General features: G+C 38.7%; 1 protein-coding gene across 1 annotated transcript; it reads right to left on the bottom strand.

The window, feature by feature from the left end:
- Positions 1–1489: 1489 nt before the first annotated feature.
- On the bottom strand, positions 1490–19390 carry LOC127455930 (ubiquitin carboxyl-terminal hydrolase 8-like). The gene is made up of 19 exons (XM_051724112.1): positions 19257–19390; positions 15738–15855; positions 15365–15509; positions 14998–15083; positions 14773–14908; positions 14563–14605; positions 14328–14484; positions 12874–13036; positions 12635–12776; positions 12159–12382; positions 11571–12068; positions 10517–10591; positions 10130–10422; positions 9816–10037; positions 9472–9682; positions 7309–7545; positions 6134–6276; positions 5912–6044; positions 1490–5792 (listed from the first exon to the last, which is right to left on the bottom strand). The coding sequence occupies exons 2-19, from the start codon at positions 15839–15841 to the stop codon at positions 5634–5636; spliced, it is 3171 nt and encodes a 1056-aa protein (XP_051580072.1). The 5' UTR covers positions 15842–15855; positions 19257–19390; the 3' UTR covers positions 1490–5633.
- Between the last annotated feature and the right edge of the window lie 552 nt (positions 19391–19942).

The following is a 19942-nucleotide window of genomic DNA, read 5'->3' as shown; positions in this document are numbered from 1 at the left end:
ATTTGCTCATTGCATTTTACTAATTGAGACCTTTCCAACGATATATAACACATGGCTATCTAATCATTTTTTTTTTAATGTTTTTACCAACTCTGAATATAATTGTTGTGATGACACATTTGAAAATTATGAGAACAAAACTCAATTATTACAGAATTGGTAGGATCAGCTCTATGCATTGTAAAGTCCAGAATCTAAGCTTTAAAATGACACCTATTTTGTTTAGATCAACCAAGTGGTTATTAATTTATTACATAATTATAATTATTTTGTATTCTTTTCTGCAGGGAGTGCCCCTCACTAACCCAGTATGAGCTCAGTTATTGAACTGAATGTACTGGCGTAGGCCCTACATGATAAACCCATCAATTGAAATAGCTGCTTACTGTAAAACTGATATTTGAACTGAGAGCATCTGTCAAAGAAATTGTCAATGATTAATCGGTTAATCAAATAGGTCAAAGCACCATTACATCCTAGTTCAAACACCACTGACCCATGAACTGTCACCATTATGCTGTTATTTAAGGCACTGCACATCAGGTTACTCCAGGTGCACAGACCCTTGTATAATGCAGACGTTATTGAGATACACATATAAACACTGGCCCGAATCCCTCCTCAACATGAATGATTGAGGATCATTCATCAGATATTACACTCATGAGAGAGCTTTTGGCTGTAGGTGATTACAAGAATTATTTTTGATTCTATTTAAGTTTGATTCTGCTCTTTATATTAAGTCCACTGAAATCAAAGGTAGTCTCCCATCTAAGTAGCTACTAACCAAGCCTTGCCCTGCTTGACTTCTGGAATCAGACAAGTCTTCTGGTGGTAGGTGACTTAGCCTTTATACCTCTGTTATTTTTATTGTGACCACAAATATTAACTTAAATATTGGACAGTGATGGTTTTAAACATTCACTCTCCCATCAAAGTACTAGTCAAGTCCAGCCCTGCTTAGCTTGTTGTTGAAAACAAAACAAAGATTGTTTAATTGCTGGCTGCAAAGAATTGTTACAATTTATGGCCATGTTCTTATTTAAAAAGATGAAGGTATCTCCAGGATTGCATACATTGCCTTGTCCCTATATGTTAAATCTAAGACCTGTGCAGCCATTGACTCTATATTTAGATTTTTGTGGGAAAAATTAAACTGAAATGTGTTAAAAGAAAAACATTGATAAAAGGCTATTTACAGGGAGGAAGTTTCATACTCTTAATTAAAGTTATCAAGACAAATTGGATTAAAGCTGCCTGGCTGACGATCATTCATTATGATTTTATATAGTACATTTTTGGAAAATGTGTATTTAATTTGTCTTGTGACTTCAAATGTAACAAACTCCCCATCAAACTTGCAAACTTCCCCAGATAAGCTTTAGAAGCCTGTAAAATCATTTTTATACATAACCTATTCCCCAACAAGTGTATAATATGGAACAACCAGAATGTTTTGCATAGGAATAAGACCACGTCGAAAAAAAGATTGGTTTGATAAAGGCAGAATTTTTATTTTATAATTGCAAATTTAGTGACGACAAAGCAGCTTTAATTCAGAGTAATATTAGTAGAGAGAGAGGAAGAGAGAGAGAGCAAGACAGCTCTGTGTCACAGTTACCTTTAGAGTATATAATCAAAAACGCCCTTATTAAGTGTTCTAACCTACTAATACTACTCTAGGGAATTTAATCAACTCTGACTTTAGTTGGAAATGTATTCAGTTTAATGAATGTTATTTACTGTAAAGTAGTCCAGTGAGAGTTAGGCCTAATGTTGTTGTCATTAGTCTGTAAAGCACACCTCCACTTCCTGGGTGAATCTCACAAAAGCTGTCAAAAACTACTCATATTTCACCCCAAAATAAAAATAAAAAAAAAGAGAAATTATGTTTTGAGTAAATTATATATTTTCGTTATAGAAAAAAGGCTGTTATTAGGACCATTAATTTTTTTTGCATTGTGACATTATTTTCATGACAAAGAAGCACACCGTCTCCCAAAAATCTCGTTAACGTAATTTAAAAGAATTACATTCTTACTACCGTAATGCAAAAAATACATTGATTTCAATTGTTATGTATTTATACATCAGGGTAGCACTTGTTGCGCTGCCTTTAATGCTCATTTAAATCATAGTATTTTTTTACTGTAATATAATAAAAAAAAAATAGAAAAAAAAAGTATAACGTGTGGATACATCACAGTTAATGTAATGAATTATGAAAATGGCACAATGCAAAAACTTGTAAAGTGTTCTTAATACAGACAAAATATGTATAAAAAAATCATTTTGATTTTTGATAGCTCAAAAATGAAAATTCTCTCATCATTTACTCACCCTCATGTCATCCCAGATATGTATGATTTTCTTTCTTCTACTGAACACAAATGAAGATTTTTAGAAGAATATCTCAGCTGTGTAGGTCCATACAATGCAACCACATCTTCAGAAGCGATATGATAGGTGTGGGTGAGAAACAGATCAATATTTAAGTCCTTTTTTTACTATAAATCTCCACTTTCTCACATTCTTCTTCTTCTTCACATTCTTCTTTTGTTTTTGGCGATTCACATTCTTTGTACATATCGCCACCTAGTAAAAAAGGACTAAAATATTGATCTGTTTCTCTCCCACACTTATCATATCACTTCTGAAGACATGGATTTAGCCACTGGAGTCGTATGGATTATTTTTATGTTGCCTTTATGTTCTTTTTGGTCCTTCAAAGTTCTGGTCACCATTCACTTTCATTGTATGGACCTACAGAGCTGAAATATTCTTCTAAAAATCATAATTTGTGTTCAGCAGAAGAAAGAAAGTCATAAACATCTGGGATGGTATGAGGGTGAGTAAATGTTGAGAGAATTTTCATTTTTGGGTGAACTATCCCTTTAAGGGTGAAATGTGATCTGGACTTCTGGACAATTCCTTTATGAGATTCACCTTTGGCTCCCCTAAAGACCCCTGAACACTATAGGATAGGGCCCACAGGTGTACTTTACTCCTTAACATAATTACATTTTAACTGCAGTTAAGTATGTGTGATTAGAGCTGTTCAGCTGTGACCTCAATTTGTTGGCAAACCCCGAAGTTTAATGGGTTTTTATAATGGGATTTTACAATTTATGAGTGAAATGAGGTCTGTGATATAAATTACTTAAAGATACTGGGATGTTTTGATGTAGGGCTGCACGATTATAGCAAAAAGCATAATTGTCGATTATTGCCCTTGATATTGTAATCGCGATTATTAATGTCGATTAAAATATTAAATTACCGTGACGTCACATGCGGTTCTTCAGAGTAGCAGATTTCAAAGGTGGATATGAGCTGCGCTCCAGTTTCTTTTAAGCATTAAATATTGTAATAATGTTTGTTAATGTTAGGCCAAATAAAAATTATTTTAAATGGATATCTATGGTATAGAATAAATTAAATTATTGCTAAATTACTGCTTAAATTATTAGTCCACGTACAGTAAATAATATGACATATTCAATATTCAAACTTATTAACAGCCGATTTAAATTGACCATGTTCCTATGTTCAGTGAGCCCTTTGGTGGCGAGACAGGGGACCATTGATCCCGTTAGATCTTCAGTGGTGATCTTGTTCATGTAAGATCATTGTTAGATCATTTTAGGCCTCAGTGGTGCACTTTGGAAATTAAAAACAGTCATTTGCGATCGGAGTTTGTGCAATTCGTGAAAATGTTAAATCTACCAATACCAGCTGCGTGACAAATGGGTCTTATTACAGCAGACGTGATAAAAATGACAGTGATTCCTGAAATATGCTATTCATACCATATTCTTTATGTTGGCTACACCTCCAAAACAAACTTGGAACATTTAAGCTGAATTACTTTATTGCTATTTTGTACAAATCAAATTCACATTGGCCTATTATTAACATGACAATACAAAACTGTTATAGCATTTTTAATAAATTGTACACAGAAATCGAGCAATGCGACAAACTCTCCCATTGCAATGACTGAAGCTGTCACTCACTGCAGGTTTACACTGTTTGAGACCTGCATTTCCACACAAGCTCAGTGACGCTCTGCAGTGTTCTGCACTCTCGCGAACGCTCTCATTAAAAACAAAGCTGTTTAATCCGCATAATAAATCAGTTATTTACACAGCTTCTATGCCTTGATTAGAACAGGAGTGTTTTAGTTTTGTTGCTCATTTGCAGTGTATTTAACATCTATGTTCAAAGTGAGCTGTGCAATATGCAATGAACCCAAAATAATTCCAAAGTTCTTTTCGCTCTTGTTCTACAGCTTCTTTTCAAGTGTCAGGTGATGTTTCTTCAGTATTAATTTTCGTGTGCCACTGCGAACAGAGGTGGAACATACAGCAACTGGGCATTCAGACGGTTTAAAACTTGCGCATTAGGATCAGTTGTCATTACTGATGGGACGGAGGACTCATTTAAGCGGCTCTGATTGGCCATTGCCGTTTCATTACTCAACAGACATGTTGTACTCAACCGCTGCAAAAACACGTTGTAAACAGAAACCACTGACGCAACAGGAGCAGATTTAAATTGAACGCTGTAATCGTCAGTTTTCACGATTACATAATCGTGGCAGCCGTAATCGTAATCGCGATTCGTTTTTCGATTAATTGTGCAGCCCTATTTTGATGTACAACATACAATTACAAACAATCATCCCTCAAACGTCTATTTTAAAGCCACTGTGTTTTTAAAATATCTATGTTGCTAACGAGTTGCTAGATAAGGACTACAAATTCCACAAGCATGTGAGTAAATGTGCGAAAACGAAATGGAAAACCATTGTAGTTCTCTCTAGCAACATTAAAAAACACGGTGGCTTCAAAATTATCGTTTGATGTATTATGCGATATATTTTGTAGAACAAAACATCCAAGTATTTTTAAGTAATATTTACCACAGACCTTATTTTACTTATAAATCCCAAACTGGCATAATTAAACCCCATAGGAAAACCCAGAGGAAATCTATGGCTTGAAAATGCTAATTCTCTTCCTGGTTTTTGGACTACAACCATAACAGCTCTATTGTGACTGTGATTAAGTGGGTTTCTGAGTAAAGTCATATGATAAAAGTTTTTATGAGAATGTCAGAAACAAACCCTTAGTAGTGATGATGGGATTTCAGTTGTTTCTTATCAAGAGTCTTTTTGTTTACTTCGGATCCGGCAACACCTGGCCAGAGACCCGTACTGCATTTTTGCAGGAAATATTTGGTCACTATATAAATAAATAAAACATGTGTGCATGCCTGATGAGCTGTTTGGATTACAGCATGTGTGTGTGTGTGTATGTATATATATATATATATATGTATATATATTGACGTATAATCGCATACAGGTCCTGCTTAATGACCAGACCAGCCATGAGTTTAAGAAGCAGAAAGACACTCTTGAGTGCGAGTGAGACCTGAGTCTGTGTTCACACCTCGCTACAGTCCTACAGACCGGACACTGCGGTACCAGCCACTGAGAGAGAGAGAGAGAGAGAGATAGAGAGAGAGAGTGTTCTCTCAACAGAAGATTCTGTGAGTCCTCACACAGTTGCAATTCAAACGTGCGTCAATCACTTCTGGTCACCATGGTGACGACCGGTTTGTTTCCCTCAAAAGGAGGAGTAAAAGAAGATGTAGGCCGCTGCTGTGCGGACGGAGGAGGCGGAGATGTCAGACACCTCGTGATCATCAAACTTGTACCAGCGCTGTTTGAGCGGGTTCTTACAGTATGCTGTGTAATGACCGCCGTCCATCCCGCCATAATGATTCTAGAGAGAGAAAAACATAGACCAATTACAGAGCAGTCTGAAAATTATGCATGTTGAAATGGTTTCTGTAGCTTCACACTAGCAAAGCCAAGGTCATGGGTTCGATGTGTTGTACTCACAGACACAGCGTACAGGTTGTATTTCTTCAGGTTGTGTTTGGGCCCAATGACATACTGCGATAGGTCCAGATTATCCAGCGGAAAATCAACCAATGTCTGGAGCTTTTCTCGCCACCGGCCATCGTATTTAAATCTTATAAACCCAACAACACATTTCATGTTTCTGTTCATACATACAGGGATAATAAACCTCTGAACTAAGACAGTGAAGAATTCACATACCGTTTCAAGTGCACTAGCAAAATTGGCGGAACTTTCCAGATCTGCATTTTCTTGATGGCGTCTCGGTGTGTTTTGCAGTGTCGGCAGTAGAACCGGTTACTGTCCGTCAAACGTTCCTCCTTCGAAAACAGCTTTAAACAATCCTGTACAAACAAACAAAACAACAGTCATGAGCAATCTCAGGCCAAGTGCTCATTCTGCACCAGCTGGTCGACTATTAAAAACACTACTTGAATATCAGAAATTGATTTTTCTTTGCGCATTTGCCTACCGTGAGCAGCGCTGAATACTGTGCTTTCCCTCTAACTCTGTCACCAAATCTCGCAGTTACAATTGAGTCCACTGAGGTGTGGCGTGAATGTGTGCCATCAAGGTGTTGAGAGAAGATATTTTGACTCCTGTTGAAACCTACTCTATTGATATTTGGTCCTTGTTGGAGGCATGCAAACCAAAGGACGGGGATCTGCTTTTATGGTGGAAAGAAACTGCGAAGCAGTACGAGAAACTCAGAAGCTCATCAGACCAGTATTTGTGTTTGTGTTTCTCTGCCCTCTTTACACGAGCAGAGGAAACAACTTTAACTGTTTTTTTCTGAATAAGAACTTGTAAAATGATAAAAATGTGATGGCCTTTGTGTAGACTCAGGTTTTATATATGTGCATTATCCTAATGCCCTCAGTACTGGTTTATGTTTATAAACTCAGGGTGAATGCAAATGTTTATTAATGCATATTCTTCTTTTTTTATTATTTCCTAAAAGAAAAACAGTTTGTTGAAGTTACCTTATTTTGAAAACGTTCTTGGTAACATTTGTGAATAAAACTAAATATAAATTTCACGTACTGTTTGTGTCATACTTGTTATTTTTAACGTACATTTTAATTTACGAGTAATCGATTACTCATTTTTTTTGTGGATTAGAGTACTCGACTACAATTTTAAAAAAATGTCCATCCCTAATGTCCGCTATAGTGGCCCTTGTGACAACGTTGAGAATGCAATGCATACCTGCATTGTGTTATTAACTGCAGTTTGACACATTTTGGAACGTAACTATGCACGAAATCAAGCTTGTATAGCTAGAAGCATCTGCATCATGTATTTGCATAGAGTATGTTGCGGCTTTTAACCTTAACCCTGTGGGTGTATTGGGTGAGCATGAGAGTGTGTGTGACCTGTAGAGAGCACTTGCTGCTGGACGTCATCTCCAGCGTGAGGTACATGAAGGTCTCAAATGTGCGTGACTTATGTTGGCAGCTCATGCACTGAACCGTGGATTTAAATTGGCCCTGAAACAGAGCAACGATGATGGACTCATTCAGTAGCTTGTGTTTAGACCAGGCCAGTTCTGCAGCGCTCACATCGTCCAGATGATCGATGTCTTCTTCCTTATAACCTCTGCGTTTGTTTGCCTGAGAGAGAAAAATATTCATTATTACTGTGGTCGCAATTCTCATGCTTCTCAAGAGTCAGAACTTTAAAGGCCCCATAAAATCAAAATAAATGTTACTGTAAGCCCGTGTCTATTAGCTTTAAGGTCATCTGTATGATAGTTTACTTATAAATGTTCACAAAATTAGCTTTCAGCAGATTTGACATCTGTAGTCTCTCTCCTCTGGCTAAAAAGACCCAAGAAAATTCTTGACATCACAAAGATGCTGAAAACGCACCCTCCCCCTACATCTGATCAGTGCATCTTTTTGTGTTCTAACCAGTGCAGATCGTGCCTTCGCAGGGTACTTCAAAGGGAACACAATCCATGCTGTAGGGTCATTCCACACAGAATTTCCACTAAGAATGATTTAAAAAGTGAGCTGTGAATGGGGGTTATCACCTTTTAGCCATCTGAAGCTCTAAAAGTGGAGGGTAATTGTCTTCGAAGGGAATAGGGCATAGGGTTGATCACTTCTAAATGGAACGCAGGAGTTGGATGCAAAGAAAGTGGCTGGAGTTTATTCTTATTTTTAACGAAGGCATTTCAGAGGTCTCTTGGGGTATACAGCACAACTGTTTTTTATACTTTCTGTTTAGTGTATTGTGATTCAAATAACGTAGTCTGTTCGATTATTGTTGGGTTCTCAAGTCAGTGGAAAAGCAGTCTAACGCTGTATTGAGATCGCTTCTCAAATGTTCCCCAAATAACTGGCACTGGCAGGAGAAGCAGCACGGTGGAAAGGGGGTATAAATGTGTGTGTGGCTTTGCCGGTCTGCGATGTAAACGAAAGTTTATTGGGTATTTTTTAAGGAAATATGTCAGCAGACCAAAGAAATCTGCCAGGCAGTTCAGGGGGAATTTAAAGCTAGTTTCTGTAACCTGAATATTAAGATCTGTTTGTACCAATGCCGATATGACTAAACAGCACGAAGGTATATTTTGGCATTCTCTGAAAAAGTTATATCTGACTGATTTGTTCAATGTCAAAGCATTTAAAAAGAAATCCACCCAGCCACCAAATATATATATTTTTATCCCCTTTTTTCTCCCAATTTGGAATGCCCAATTCCCACTAGTTAGTAGGTCCTCGTGGTGGCGCGGTTACTCACCTCAATCCGGGTGGTGGCGGACAAGTCTCAGTTGCCTCCGCTTCTGAGACAGTCAATCTGTGCATCTTATCACGTGGCTCGTTGTGCATGACACCGCGGAGGCTCCGCATGTGGAGGCTCATGCTACTCTCCGCGATCCACACACAACTTACCACGCGCACCATTGATAGCGAGAACCACTAATCGTGACCACGAGGAGGTTACCCCATGTCACTCTAGCCTCCCTAGCAACCGGGCCAATTTGGTTGCTTAGGAGACCTGGCTGGAGTCACTCAGCACACCCTGGATTCGAACTTGCGACTCCAGGGGTGGTAGTCAGCGTCAATACTCACTGAGCTACCCAGGACCCCCAGCCTCCAAATATAAAAAAAACCCTAATTATTATATTTCAGACACAGCATGAAAGAGTTCACAGAAAGGCATTGTTTTATTTATTCTCATATCATATGAAGCAAAAACATCCAAAAAAAAAAAACAGTTAGTTCAGGTGCTCAACTAGAACATCAATGCAAAATCACAAAACAACATCAGTACGCTGTTGCTCTAAAAAAAACTGTTTAATTCTCGTCTCTACACATACAGTATGTGATGTTTCCAGCTGAATGCTTTACATTAGAAAGCATTACACTCATAGTCTGATAAAAAGAATTCAGCTAGCACATAAAGTATTTTTTGAAAGCAACAGTGTGTTGAATTTTTTTTGGGGGGTGTACCTGTATCTCATTTAAAAATTTGTTGTTCAAGTTTTTCATGTCAAAAATGTTGTGTGATAAGGCCTTTAGTGTGATACAAACCTTATTGAGATCTTCGTGCAGTCCATCCATGAGGAACAACAGCAGTTCCTGTGAATCTTGATGCTCATAGCTGGAAAAGCGGTTGTTGATTTTACAGACGGTGCCTTTAAAATCCTGCGGGCTGATGCATTTGTACTGTCCCAACCACAGCGCCTTCATAATGACACTGAACTCCTCGGCCACCTCACCTTTATGACCCAGAATATTTGCCCTAAAAACACACATATACACACACCATGTTCCTTTCCTTTCTCTTCAGACCGCAAACAGCCTACATTTGATCATTCAATCAGAGTGACACGTTATTTACAGTGTTGTGTGTTTACTGGGGTGGACTGTAATACCGATTAATGTCCTCTTGGTAGTAATTCCTGGTGAAATATTCTGCCATGGCAACAGTGTTACACAGGCACTGGAGGATGGAGTTCATGTAGCAGGTGTTGCCGAGGTTACGAAGGCCTGTTAATAACGGGCCCTGACCCCCAAACACTGGATTTAAATTCCGGATCTTAGCTGCAGACGGGCGTGCGATCTCGACCTTAGCATATGTGGCTGCGGTCAGAGGCCTGCGACACAAACAAACACACATTCGTTTAGTATGTGTGTAAACAAATGTGTATTAGAGTGAATATGTGTGTGTTTATGTATATGCACGTACTTGTTTTCTCTGTTAATTGCAGGTACAGCTCCAGGTTTCCTGCTTGTTTCTGCATTGAGCTCCTGACTGATATCAGGAGACGAGTATGATCGTTTCAGTTTGGACTGCTCCCTCTCTCTCTCCCGCTCATGTTCTTTCTCTTTCTCAGTCTCTGCAGGTTGTGGCGGCTTGGCCTTGGGTGTGGGAGGCGTGCTGGGTGGGATTTGAGGCGTGTTGACCTCTGGAGGGTAGAGATGCACGCGGTTGGTGGGCGAGTGGTAATATCTATAGGTGCCCGTCACCGTGTCTAGAAACTGCACAAACAAACGGCCCGGAGTGAGAAACGACACACTGAAGACACAACAAACTACTGCTGCTGCTGCTGCTGCTGCTGCTGTTTCCTCTTACCTTCATCCAGCCATCGGGTAACCCAGGTACTGTTCGGCCCATTTCCTCACTGCGTGCTCGTGTCAGAAGCTCCCTCTGCAACACACAAACACTTCACATTCTGCTCAAAAGCAAAGCCCGGTCCTGAATGTTGCTACTAAAGTAAGTAATGATGTCACTCATCGTCATGTCACTTACATTACTGAACACCATTGACCCCTAAACTACAAATATCACCCTAAACAACCTTAATACATCACCCTAAATTCAATACATCATCCTTAACTCAATATCACCCGACCCTATACATCCTCAATTCAATATATCTGCCTAATTTCGATATATCACCTTAAATATAATAATCATCCTAAATATAATATCACCTTATCCAACCTAAATATAATATCACTCTCAATATATCGGTCTACAATACCCCACTTGATCAAAGCCCAGCCCCGTCCTGATGCAGTTGAAGAGTATTCATTGTTGTCGCTCAATACTGAAAACAATAAACCCCAAACTAGAATATCACCCTAAACTCAATATAGCAACATAATTTCAATCTATCAGCATAAACTAAATATATAACCCTAAACTCCATGTATCAGCCTAAAATCAATATAGCACCCTAATTTCAATATATCATCCTAAACATAATATCACCTTCAATATATCAGCCTAAGCTTAATATATCACCCTCAACTCAATATAGCACCCTAATTTCAATTTATCATCCTAAACATATCACCCTCAATATATCAGCCTTAACACCTTAAACTCTACATAGCACCCTAATTTCAATAGATCATGCTAAACAATATATCACCTTCAATATATCAGTAGTGGTCGACTGATATATCGCCGAGGCTGATTTTTCATGCTAAACATAATATCACTCTCAATACATCAACCTAAACTCAATATAGCACCCTTATTTCAATATATCATCCTAAACATATCACCCTCAATATATCAGACTAAACTCAATATATCAGTCTACCCCAGTTTATCAAAGCCCAGTCCCATTCTGATGCTGCTGAAGTGTGATGATGATGATGATGATGATGACACTCACCTTGTTGTCGCTCACAGTGCTGAAAGGTACAGGTGAATCCAGTGACATGCTCTTCATCTGCGCGTCCAGTGCAATGTCCTTTTGCACTTTTCTGCTCTTCTCGTCTCTCTCCATTTCTCCATGATCCTCCTCTTCTGCAGTCTGTCGCTCCATTCTCTTTCTCTCCTGCTGTTTCTCCTCTTCTTCTCTCTGTCGTCTTTCCTCTGTCTCTCTGTGTTCTTTCTCTTCTCTGGCTCGCTGTTCTCTCTCTCTCATCTCCTCCTGAGCTCGCTTGCGTTGTTCCTGTTCTTTACGAGCCTTCTCCATCAGACTGAGGGTCTCGGCGTGGATCTCCCTGCGTTCCTCCTCGCTCAGAGCTTTGGATGGGTCCAGGTTGGGTTTGATGGAGCGGTCGGGCATCATTAGTCCATTGTGTTCCACAGGGATGTCGTTCGCTGCAGGCTTATCGCTGACCTTTGCACTCGACAGCTTCACTGGTGGCTTCTTAGAGCGATCGATCTGTGTACAGAGATGGTTGAAGTGTTCAACGAGTATTTATGTGAATTCTCAGGTGGTAAGGTGTGTGTGTGTAGTGTTGCTAAAACCTACCTGTGGAGTGTGTCTGGGCGAGGCGGAGGGCAGTGTTACAGTGTCTGTGCTTGTGGGGGGAGCAGGCTGTGGCAGTGGTGTGTGTGTTTGTGTGTTTGCAGGGGATTCTGTTGCGGGTTCCTTGTCCAAAGTTTTGCACTCTCCATTGAGCTGCACTGGAGCTGCAGGCTCTTCATGCACAATCACAGGTTTGGGCTCCTCCAGAGAAGGGTATGTAAAGTTTACTGAAATCACACAACAACGTGTATTGATCAAATCTGAGATACAGCGAACCACCCTTTGCACTCAATACTCAATCACCCTATATACCCCAAACTCAATATAACACTCATAACTCCATATATCACCCAAAATGTACAGCCTAAACTCTATCTTGCCCAACTACTCCATTAAACCTAACCCCGACCCATGAAGAGCTAATCTGCTAATTAACCTCAACTCCGTATATCACTCTAAACTCTGTTGGTGATACTCACGTTGTGGCAGTGTGCTGGGCATCTGCTGTCTGGGTGGTTTCACTTTAGCATTGCTGGTGTACATGGGGTAAAAGAGCAGCCAGTTATCATATCCTCCCTCTAGCACCAACGGCTCACTGCGCAGGATAGTACTGCTGTCCCACTGCACAAAAACACAATTACATTAACACACACACCGTTAAAACACACAAACATGTGTTTTATGTCTATGTCATTATTACACAATGACCGAAAGTTACTTTATAGAGAGCATCCTTCAGGCTCTGTAACGTGGTGCCCAGTTTGAGATCAGAGACGCTGCTGAACCAGTCCAACAGAATAATATAATCCACAAACCCTCGTCGCTTCCACTCGCAAAGTGACGCTGCAGGTAGCTTCCCCTCAATCTGGTTCACCGTCACCCTGATAATTAGCATAGTGCATTTCAGTTAGAGAAGTACATGTGAATATTCATTTGAATATTCAAATGTGAGAAGAGTACTGTGGGTTTCCTGTGTCAGGTTAAAGGGATAGTTCACCAAAAAATGAAAACTGTCTCATCATTTGCTCACCCTCATACCATCCCAAATGTGTATGGCTTTCTTTCTTCTGCAGAACGAAAATGTACATTTTTAGAAGGACATTTCAGCTCTGTAGGTCCATACAATGCAAGTGAATGGTGATCAAAACTTTGAATCTTCAGAAATCGCATAATGCAGCATAAAAGTAATCCAGAAGACTCCAGTGGTTAAATCCATGTCTTAAGAAGTGATATGATAGGTGTGGGTGAGAAACAGATCAAAATTGAAGTTGTTTTTTATTATCTTCACTTTCATTTTAACATTCTTCTTCTTTGTTTTTTGGCAATTCGCATTCTTCATGCATATTGCCACCTACTGGTCAGGGTTGGTCAAAGGTGGAGATTTATAGAAAAAAAAAAAAAAGACTTAAATGTTGATCTGTTTCTCACCCACACTTATATTGCTTTAACCACTGGAGTCTTATGGATTACTTTTATGCTGCTTTTATGTGCTTTTTGAAGATTCAAAGTCACCATTCACTTGTATTATATGGATCTACAGAGCTGAAATATTCTTCTAAAAATCTTTGTTTGTGTTCAGCAGAAGAAAGAAAGTCATACACATCTGGGATGGCATGAGGGGGAGTAAATGATGAGAGAGAATTTTCATATAACATTTATTTCTCAATATTTAAGTATTTGTTCTAAAATGACTTCAAAGGGAGTTTTTTTTCAATCAGAAACAACAATATTTACCAATTTCAGAAAACATAATAATAAACAGCTATATTTACCTACATATACATTTTAATAAAACAATCTGAAACATGCTGGTTTCAGTTGGTGATCTGACCCAATTAACTGAAACAGTCTAAAAAAATATATTTATTAAAAATGTATTTGGACTTCCCAACGATTATTTTGATTCAGATTAGTGGATTCAGGCTATAGAAATAAAGGAGCCAGTTTTCTAAAGAATGATTAGTTTGCAAATCAGACATCTCTATTCTTTCTTGCAGGCAAGAAGTATGCAAAATCAACCAACTGGCACAAACTGTACAACTTGACCAAATTTGGACAAAAAAAGAGCTCATTAAGATCAGTATAACATTAATAGTGCTCACTTTTATATTGACAACAAAATAATCTATACAAGTGCCTTTTTTCAGTAATGCACATCTGTGCGGGTGTTACCCTGGGCTGATGGCCTCCTCAGGTACACTGATACACGTCTGAGACGGAACACACATCTGCGACTCCTCAAAGTCCTGTCTGCTCCGAGCATCCATCACCAGCACACTGATACTGGGGTCCTTCATCAAATGAAATAAACCCTCTGCACTGATACTGCCTGAGAGAGAGAGAGAGATGTTGTTAAATAAAAGCAAAATGAAGAGCAGCATGAAAAATCCAAATGAACTCACAGTACCTTTATCACATCCGCTCTTACTGTTATTGGGTTCGTCTTTAACCTGCAGCAGAACACAGACTTTAACTCTACAGCCATGATACAACAATATGAATTATTAACAAACTATTTCAAAACATCATTGAATAATGGCCTGGAAACTTTGAACATTGACCCGTTCAGCTGTTTGTGTGCCAGCTGCTAGATCAACTACTGAATCAACAGAAGCACCTTCTTATTGTCCTTCTTTTCTGATGGTCCTCTAGGTGAAGCACGTCCATCTTTCTCTGCCCTTTCTTCTCTTCGACTCATTTCCTCTTTTCTATCTTTTTCTTCAAGCTTTTTCCGCACTTCCACTTCCTCATACCTGAGAGAAAAATAGAAACCAGTGGAGGTGAGAGTGATTGTCATATAGCGGAGGAACAGTGTGTGTATTTGTGTGTGTATAATACTGACCGGAGTTTTAGACTCTCTGCAAGTTTCTCTGCTTCCTCTATAGCTTTTTTAAAGCTAGTTGGTCCCAGCATAGACAGGAAGAATTCCTGAAAACATAAAAATGAGAGGAGTTACTAACAGAGCAAATGCAGATCCCTTTACTGTACCAAATATGTTGCTTTTCAGGATACTGACATGTTCACATCTGAGCACAGATTTCTTTAAGGTTTGAGATGACACCATCAGTACATCAGTACAAACACAAATAGACATGAACTTCATGACCCTATTAATAGTCAGATAATGCAAGAATCTCTTCCTTTATGTCTCAATCATTCCATTTAAAGCTGTCACAGATGCTACTCCCAGAATGCACTACCAGCTGTACCTGCTGCTGTTTGAAGTCCGGTCTTTTCTTGATGAAGTCATAGACAGTCAGATACTTCATGTACAGCACGTAAGCTTTCTCCTCATCGCGGTCCAGACGACACTCCTCAGCTGCCTTGAAGATCTTACACGCACTCTGGACATAGCTGAAACACACGTGACAGTTTTACCACAATCTAGAAAAATTCTAACAGCTAAAGACATTGTATTTAATGATCAAAAAAACATTAATGCCAAATATTTAACTATAACATCAGTGACAATGGCAGCAGTTGTTGTTTGAACCCCTGTGACATTCCTCCGCATACTGAACACTAACATCGGTCTTCCTCTACAGCCGTGTGAGTATATGAGTGTATGTGTGTTTGTCTTACTTTCTGGTGCTGATTTTGTCTGGTTTGACTTCTGCCTTCTTGTTCAAATCCCCCAGTGATGTGGACAGATACAAATCCTTCACTCGAGTGGACACGGACGGCATTTCAGCTCATATTCCTACAAAACCATTCACATTCAGATTCACTGTATAGTCATATTGTTAACATAATACACAGGCCCTCAACAGATTGAGTTTAAACCTATAACAGAATAAATCAGACTGATGACAGATAAGATCACACCAATAACCAGGCCCAGACGGAATCCACAGACTTGCATTTTCTGCCCCGATTATGAGGGAAAATCTGTGGAATTTGGTGGAAGGGATTTAAACATAGTAAAATGTATTAGAAGAAGTTGAGGGTACTATAGTCTTAATGGTAGCTGAAAGCATCATGAAATGATCAACAACAACAAAAAATGTACAAACAAATATGCAAGGGTTGGGGAATTACAGTTCTGCACATGCAGATTCCATCTGGGCATGCCCATAACTGAAGAGTCAGACCAATGACAGAATAATCAGACTTATAACAGAATAATTAGACCCATGACAGAATTTGCAGAGCTATAACAGATTAATCAGACCTATGACATAAAGATCCAACCCCAACAGAAGAATCAGACCTAATACTGAATAATCAGACTAATAACAAAATAATTAAACCCATGGAAGAAATAGCTGAATGATGACAGAATAACCAGAGCTATGACAGATTTATCAGATCCATGACAGTAAAGATCAGACCCATAACAGAAGAATTAGGCCTATTACAGAATTATCAGACCCATGACAGAATAGAATAGCTAGAGCCATGATGCATTATTCAGACCTATGATAGTAAAGATCAGACCCATAACAGAAGATTCAGACCTATGATAGTAAAGATCAGACCCATAACAGAAGAATCAGACTGATGACAAAATATTATTGATGACAGTAAAGATCAGACCCACTACAGAAGAATCAGGCCAATGATAGAATATTATGATTGATGACAGTAAAGATAAGACCCATTACAGAAGAATCAGACTGAGACAGTAAAGACCTGACCCATAACAGAAGAATCAGACTGATGACAAAATAATATTATTGATGACAGTAAAGATAAGACCCATTACAGAAGATTCAGACTGATGAAAATAAAGATCAGACCAATTACAGAAAAATCAGACTAATGAGAGTAAAGACCAGTCCCATAACAAAAGAATCAGACTGATGACAGAATAATATGATTGATGACAGTAAAGATCAGACCCATAACAGAAGATTCAAACTGAGACAGTAAAGATCAGACCCATAACAGAATAAGACCAATGACAGTAAAGATCAGACCCATTACAGAAAAATCAGACCAATGACAGTAAAGATCAGACCCATAAGAGAAGATTAAAACTGAGACAGTAAAGATCAGACCCATAACAGAATAAGACCAATGACAGTAAAGATCAGACTCATAACAGATGATTCAGACCAAGACAGTAAAGATCAGACCCATAACAGAAGATTCAGACTAATGACAGTAAATATCAGACCCATAACAGAAGATTCAGACTAATGACAGTAAAGATCAGACTCATAACAGAAGATTCAGACCAATGACAGTAAAGATCAGACTCATAACAGAAGATTCAGACCAATGACAGTAAAGATCAGACCCATAACAGAAGATTCAGACCAATGACAGTAAAGATCAGACCCATAACAGAAGATTCAGACCAATGACAGTAAAGATCAGACCCATAACAGAAGATTCAGACCAATGACAGTAAAGATCAGACCCATAACAGAAGATTCAGACCAATGACAGTAAAGATCAGACCCATAACAGAAGATTCAGACCAATGACAGTAAAGATCAGACCCATAACAGAAGATTCAGACCAATGACAGTAAAGATCAGACCCATAACAGAAGATTCAGACTAATGACAGTAAAGATCAGACCCATAACAGAAGAATCAGACCAATAACAGTAAAGATCAGACCCATAAGAGAAGATTAAAACTGAGACAGTAAAGATCAGACCCATAACAGAAGAATCAGACCAATGACAGTAAAGATCAGACCCATAACAGAAGAATCAGACCAATGACAGTAAAGATCAGACCCATTACAGAAGAATCAGACCAATAACAGTAAAGATCAGACCCATAAGAGAAGATTAAAACTGAGACAGTAAAGATCAGACCCATAACAGAATAAGACCAATGACAGTAAAGATCAGACTCATAACAGAAGATTCAGACTAATGACAGTAAAGATCAGACCCATAACAGAAGATTCAGACCAATGACAGTAAAGATCAGACTCATAACAGAAGATTCAGACCAATGACAGTAAAGATCAGACCCATAACAGAAGATTCAGACTAATGACAGTAAAGATCAGACCCATAACAGAAGATTCAGACCAATGACAGTAAAGATCAGACCCATAACAGAAGATTCAGACCAATGACAGTAAAGATCAGACCCATAACAGATGATTCAGACCAATGACAGTAAAGATCAGACCCATAACAGAAGATTCAGACTAATGACAGTAAAGATCAGACCCATAACAGAAGATTCAGACCAATGACAGTAAAGATCAGACTCATAACAGAAGATTCAGACCAATGACAGTAAAGATCAGACTCATAACAGAAGATTCAGACTGACAGTAAAGATCAGACCCATAACAGAAGATTCAGACCAATGACAGTAAAGATCAGACCCATAACAGAAGATTCAGACCAATGACAGTAAAGATCAGACTCATAACAGAAGATTCAGACGAATGACAGTAAAGATCAGACTCATAACAGAAGATTCAGACCAATGACAGTAAAGATCAGACTCATAACAGAAGATTCAGACCAATGACAGTAAAGATCAGACCCATAACAGATGATTCAGACCAATAAGATCAGACCCATAACAGAAGATTCAGACTAATGACAGTAAAGATCAGACCCATAACAGAAGATTCAGACCAATGACAGTAAAGATCAGACTCATAACAGAAGATTCAGACTAATGACAGTAAAGATCAGACTCATAACAGAAGATTCAGACCAATGACAGTAAAGATCAGACCCATAACAGAAGATTCAGACTAATGACAGTAAAGATCAGACTCATAACAGAAGATTCAGACTAATGACAGTAAAGATCAGACCCATAACAGAAGAATCAGACTAATGACAGTTAAGATCAGACCCATAACAGAAGATTCAGACTAATGACAGTAAAGATCAGACCCATAACAGAAGATTCAGACCAAGACAGTAAAGATCAGACCCATAACAGAAGAATCAGACCAATGACAGTAAAGATCAGACCCATAACAGAAGATTCAGACCAAGACAGTAAAGATCAGACTCATAACAGAAGATTCAGACCAAGACAGTAAAGATCAGACGCAAAACAGAATAATCGGACGGATGGCAATGATAACCACATTCATAACAATAGAGTAAATGGTCTGTGTTTGTATATCTCCTTCGCATTAGCGCAGTTAACCGTCTAAACTCACCCCAAACACACAGCTGAAATAAAATCCGCTCTGAACAGACACTGGAGATAACAGTAAAGTACAGATGAGGGCGGTAAAATGAAGTTTAATCAGAGTAATGATAAACACACTGAAAACTGCTCGATCAAACCCGGAAGTCAACGGATTCAAATCACGGAAGCTTTATTTAAACACAGTACGCAAAACACAACTTCAACACATTAAACGTTTGAAATGAGTGTTCATCACAGATATTCATACAAACATATGTATGGTGTTCATCGTTTTTGTGTGCTTAAACTCTTAATCATCCCATCAGGCCTATACACATTATGTGACATTTTCACTGTTTTTGTAAACTGGAGTATTATTGTGACGCTCAGATCTGAGTCTAATGAACTTAAACATTACTGGGGAGATTCGAGTTTTTATGATTCGTGGCTAAATGAAATATGCTGTTGAGATCTGAAATGCGCACTTTAATCAGCTGATTTGTACGACACCGCACGCATGCGCGCTGCCTTCATTCTGCTTGAAGTTCTATTTTGTTTTAAATGAAGAAACCATAATTGAATACCAAATAAAAAATAATAATATAATATTACTAGGGAGCCGGAGCATTCGCTGCTGCAGAGGGTGAATACTGTGTTGATATTGTATTTGTTTACTATACTAGTCTGCAGTCTCTGATCGAGCGCGTTCATACA

The sequence above is a fragment of the Myxocyprinus asiaticus genome, chromosome 18 (genome assembly GCF_019703515.2).
Source record: "Myxocyprinus asiaticus isolate MX2 ecotype Aquarium Trade chromosome 18, UBuf_Myxa_2, whole genome shotgun sequence".
NCBI classification, from domain to species: domain Eukaryota; kingdom Metazoa; phylum Chordata; class Actinopteri; order Cypriniformes; family Catostomidae; genus Myxocyprinus; species Myxocyprinus asiaticus.
Note: the sequence above shows the minus strand (reverse complement) of the source record. Positions and strands in the feature narration are given on the sequence as shown.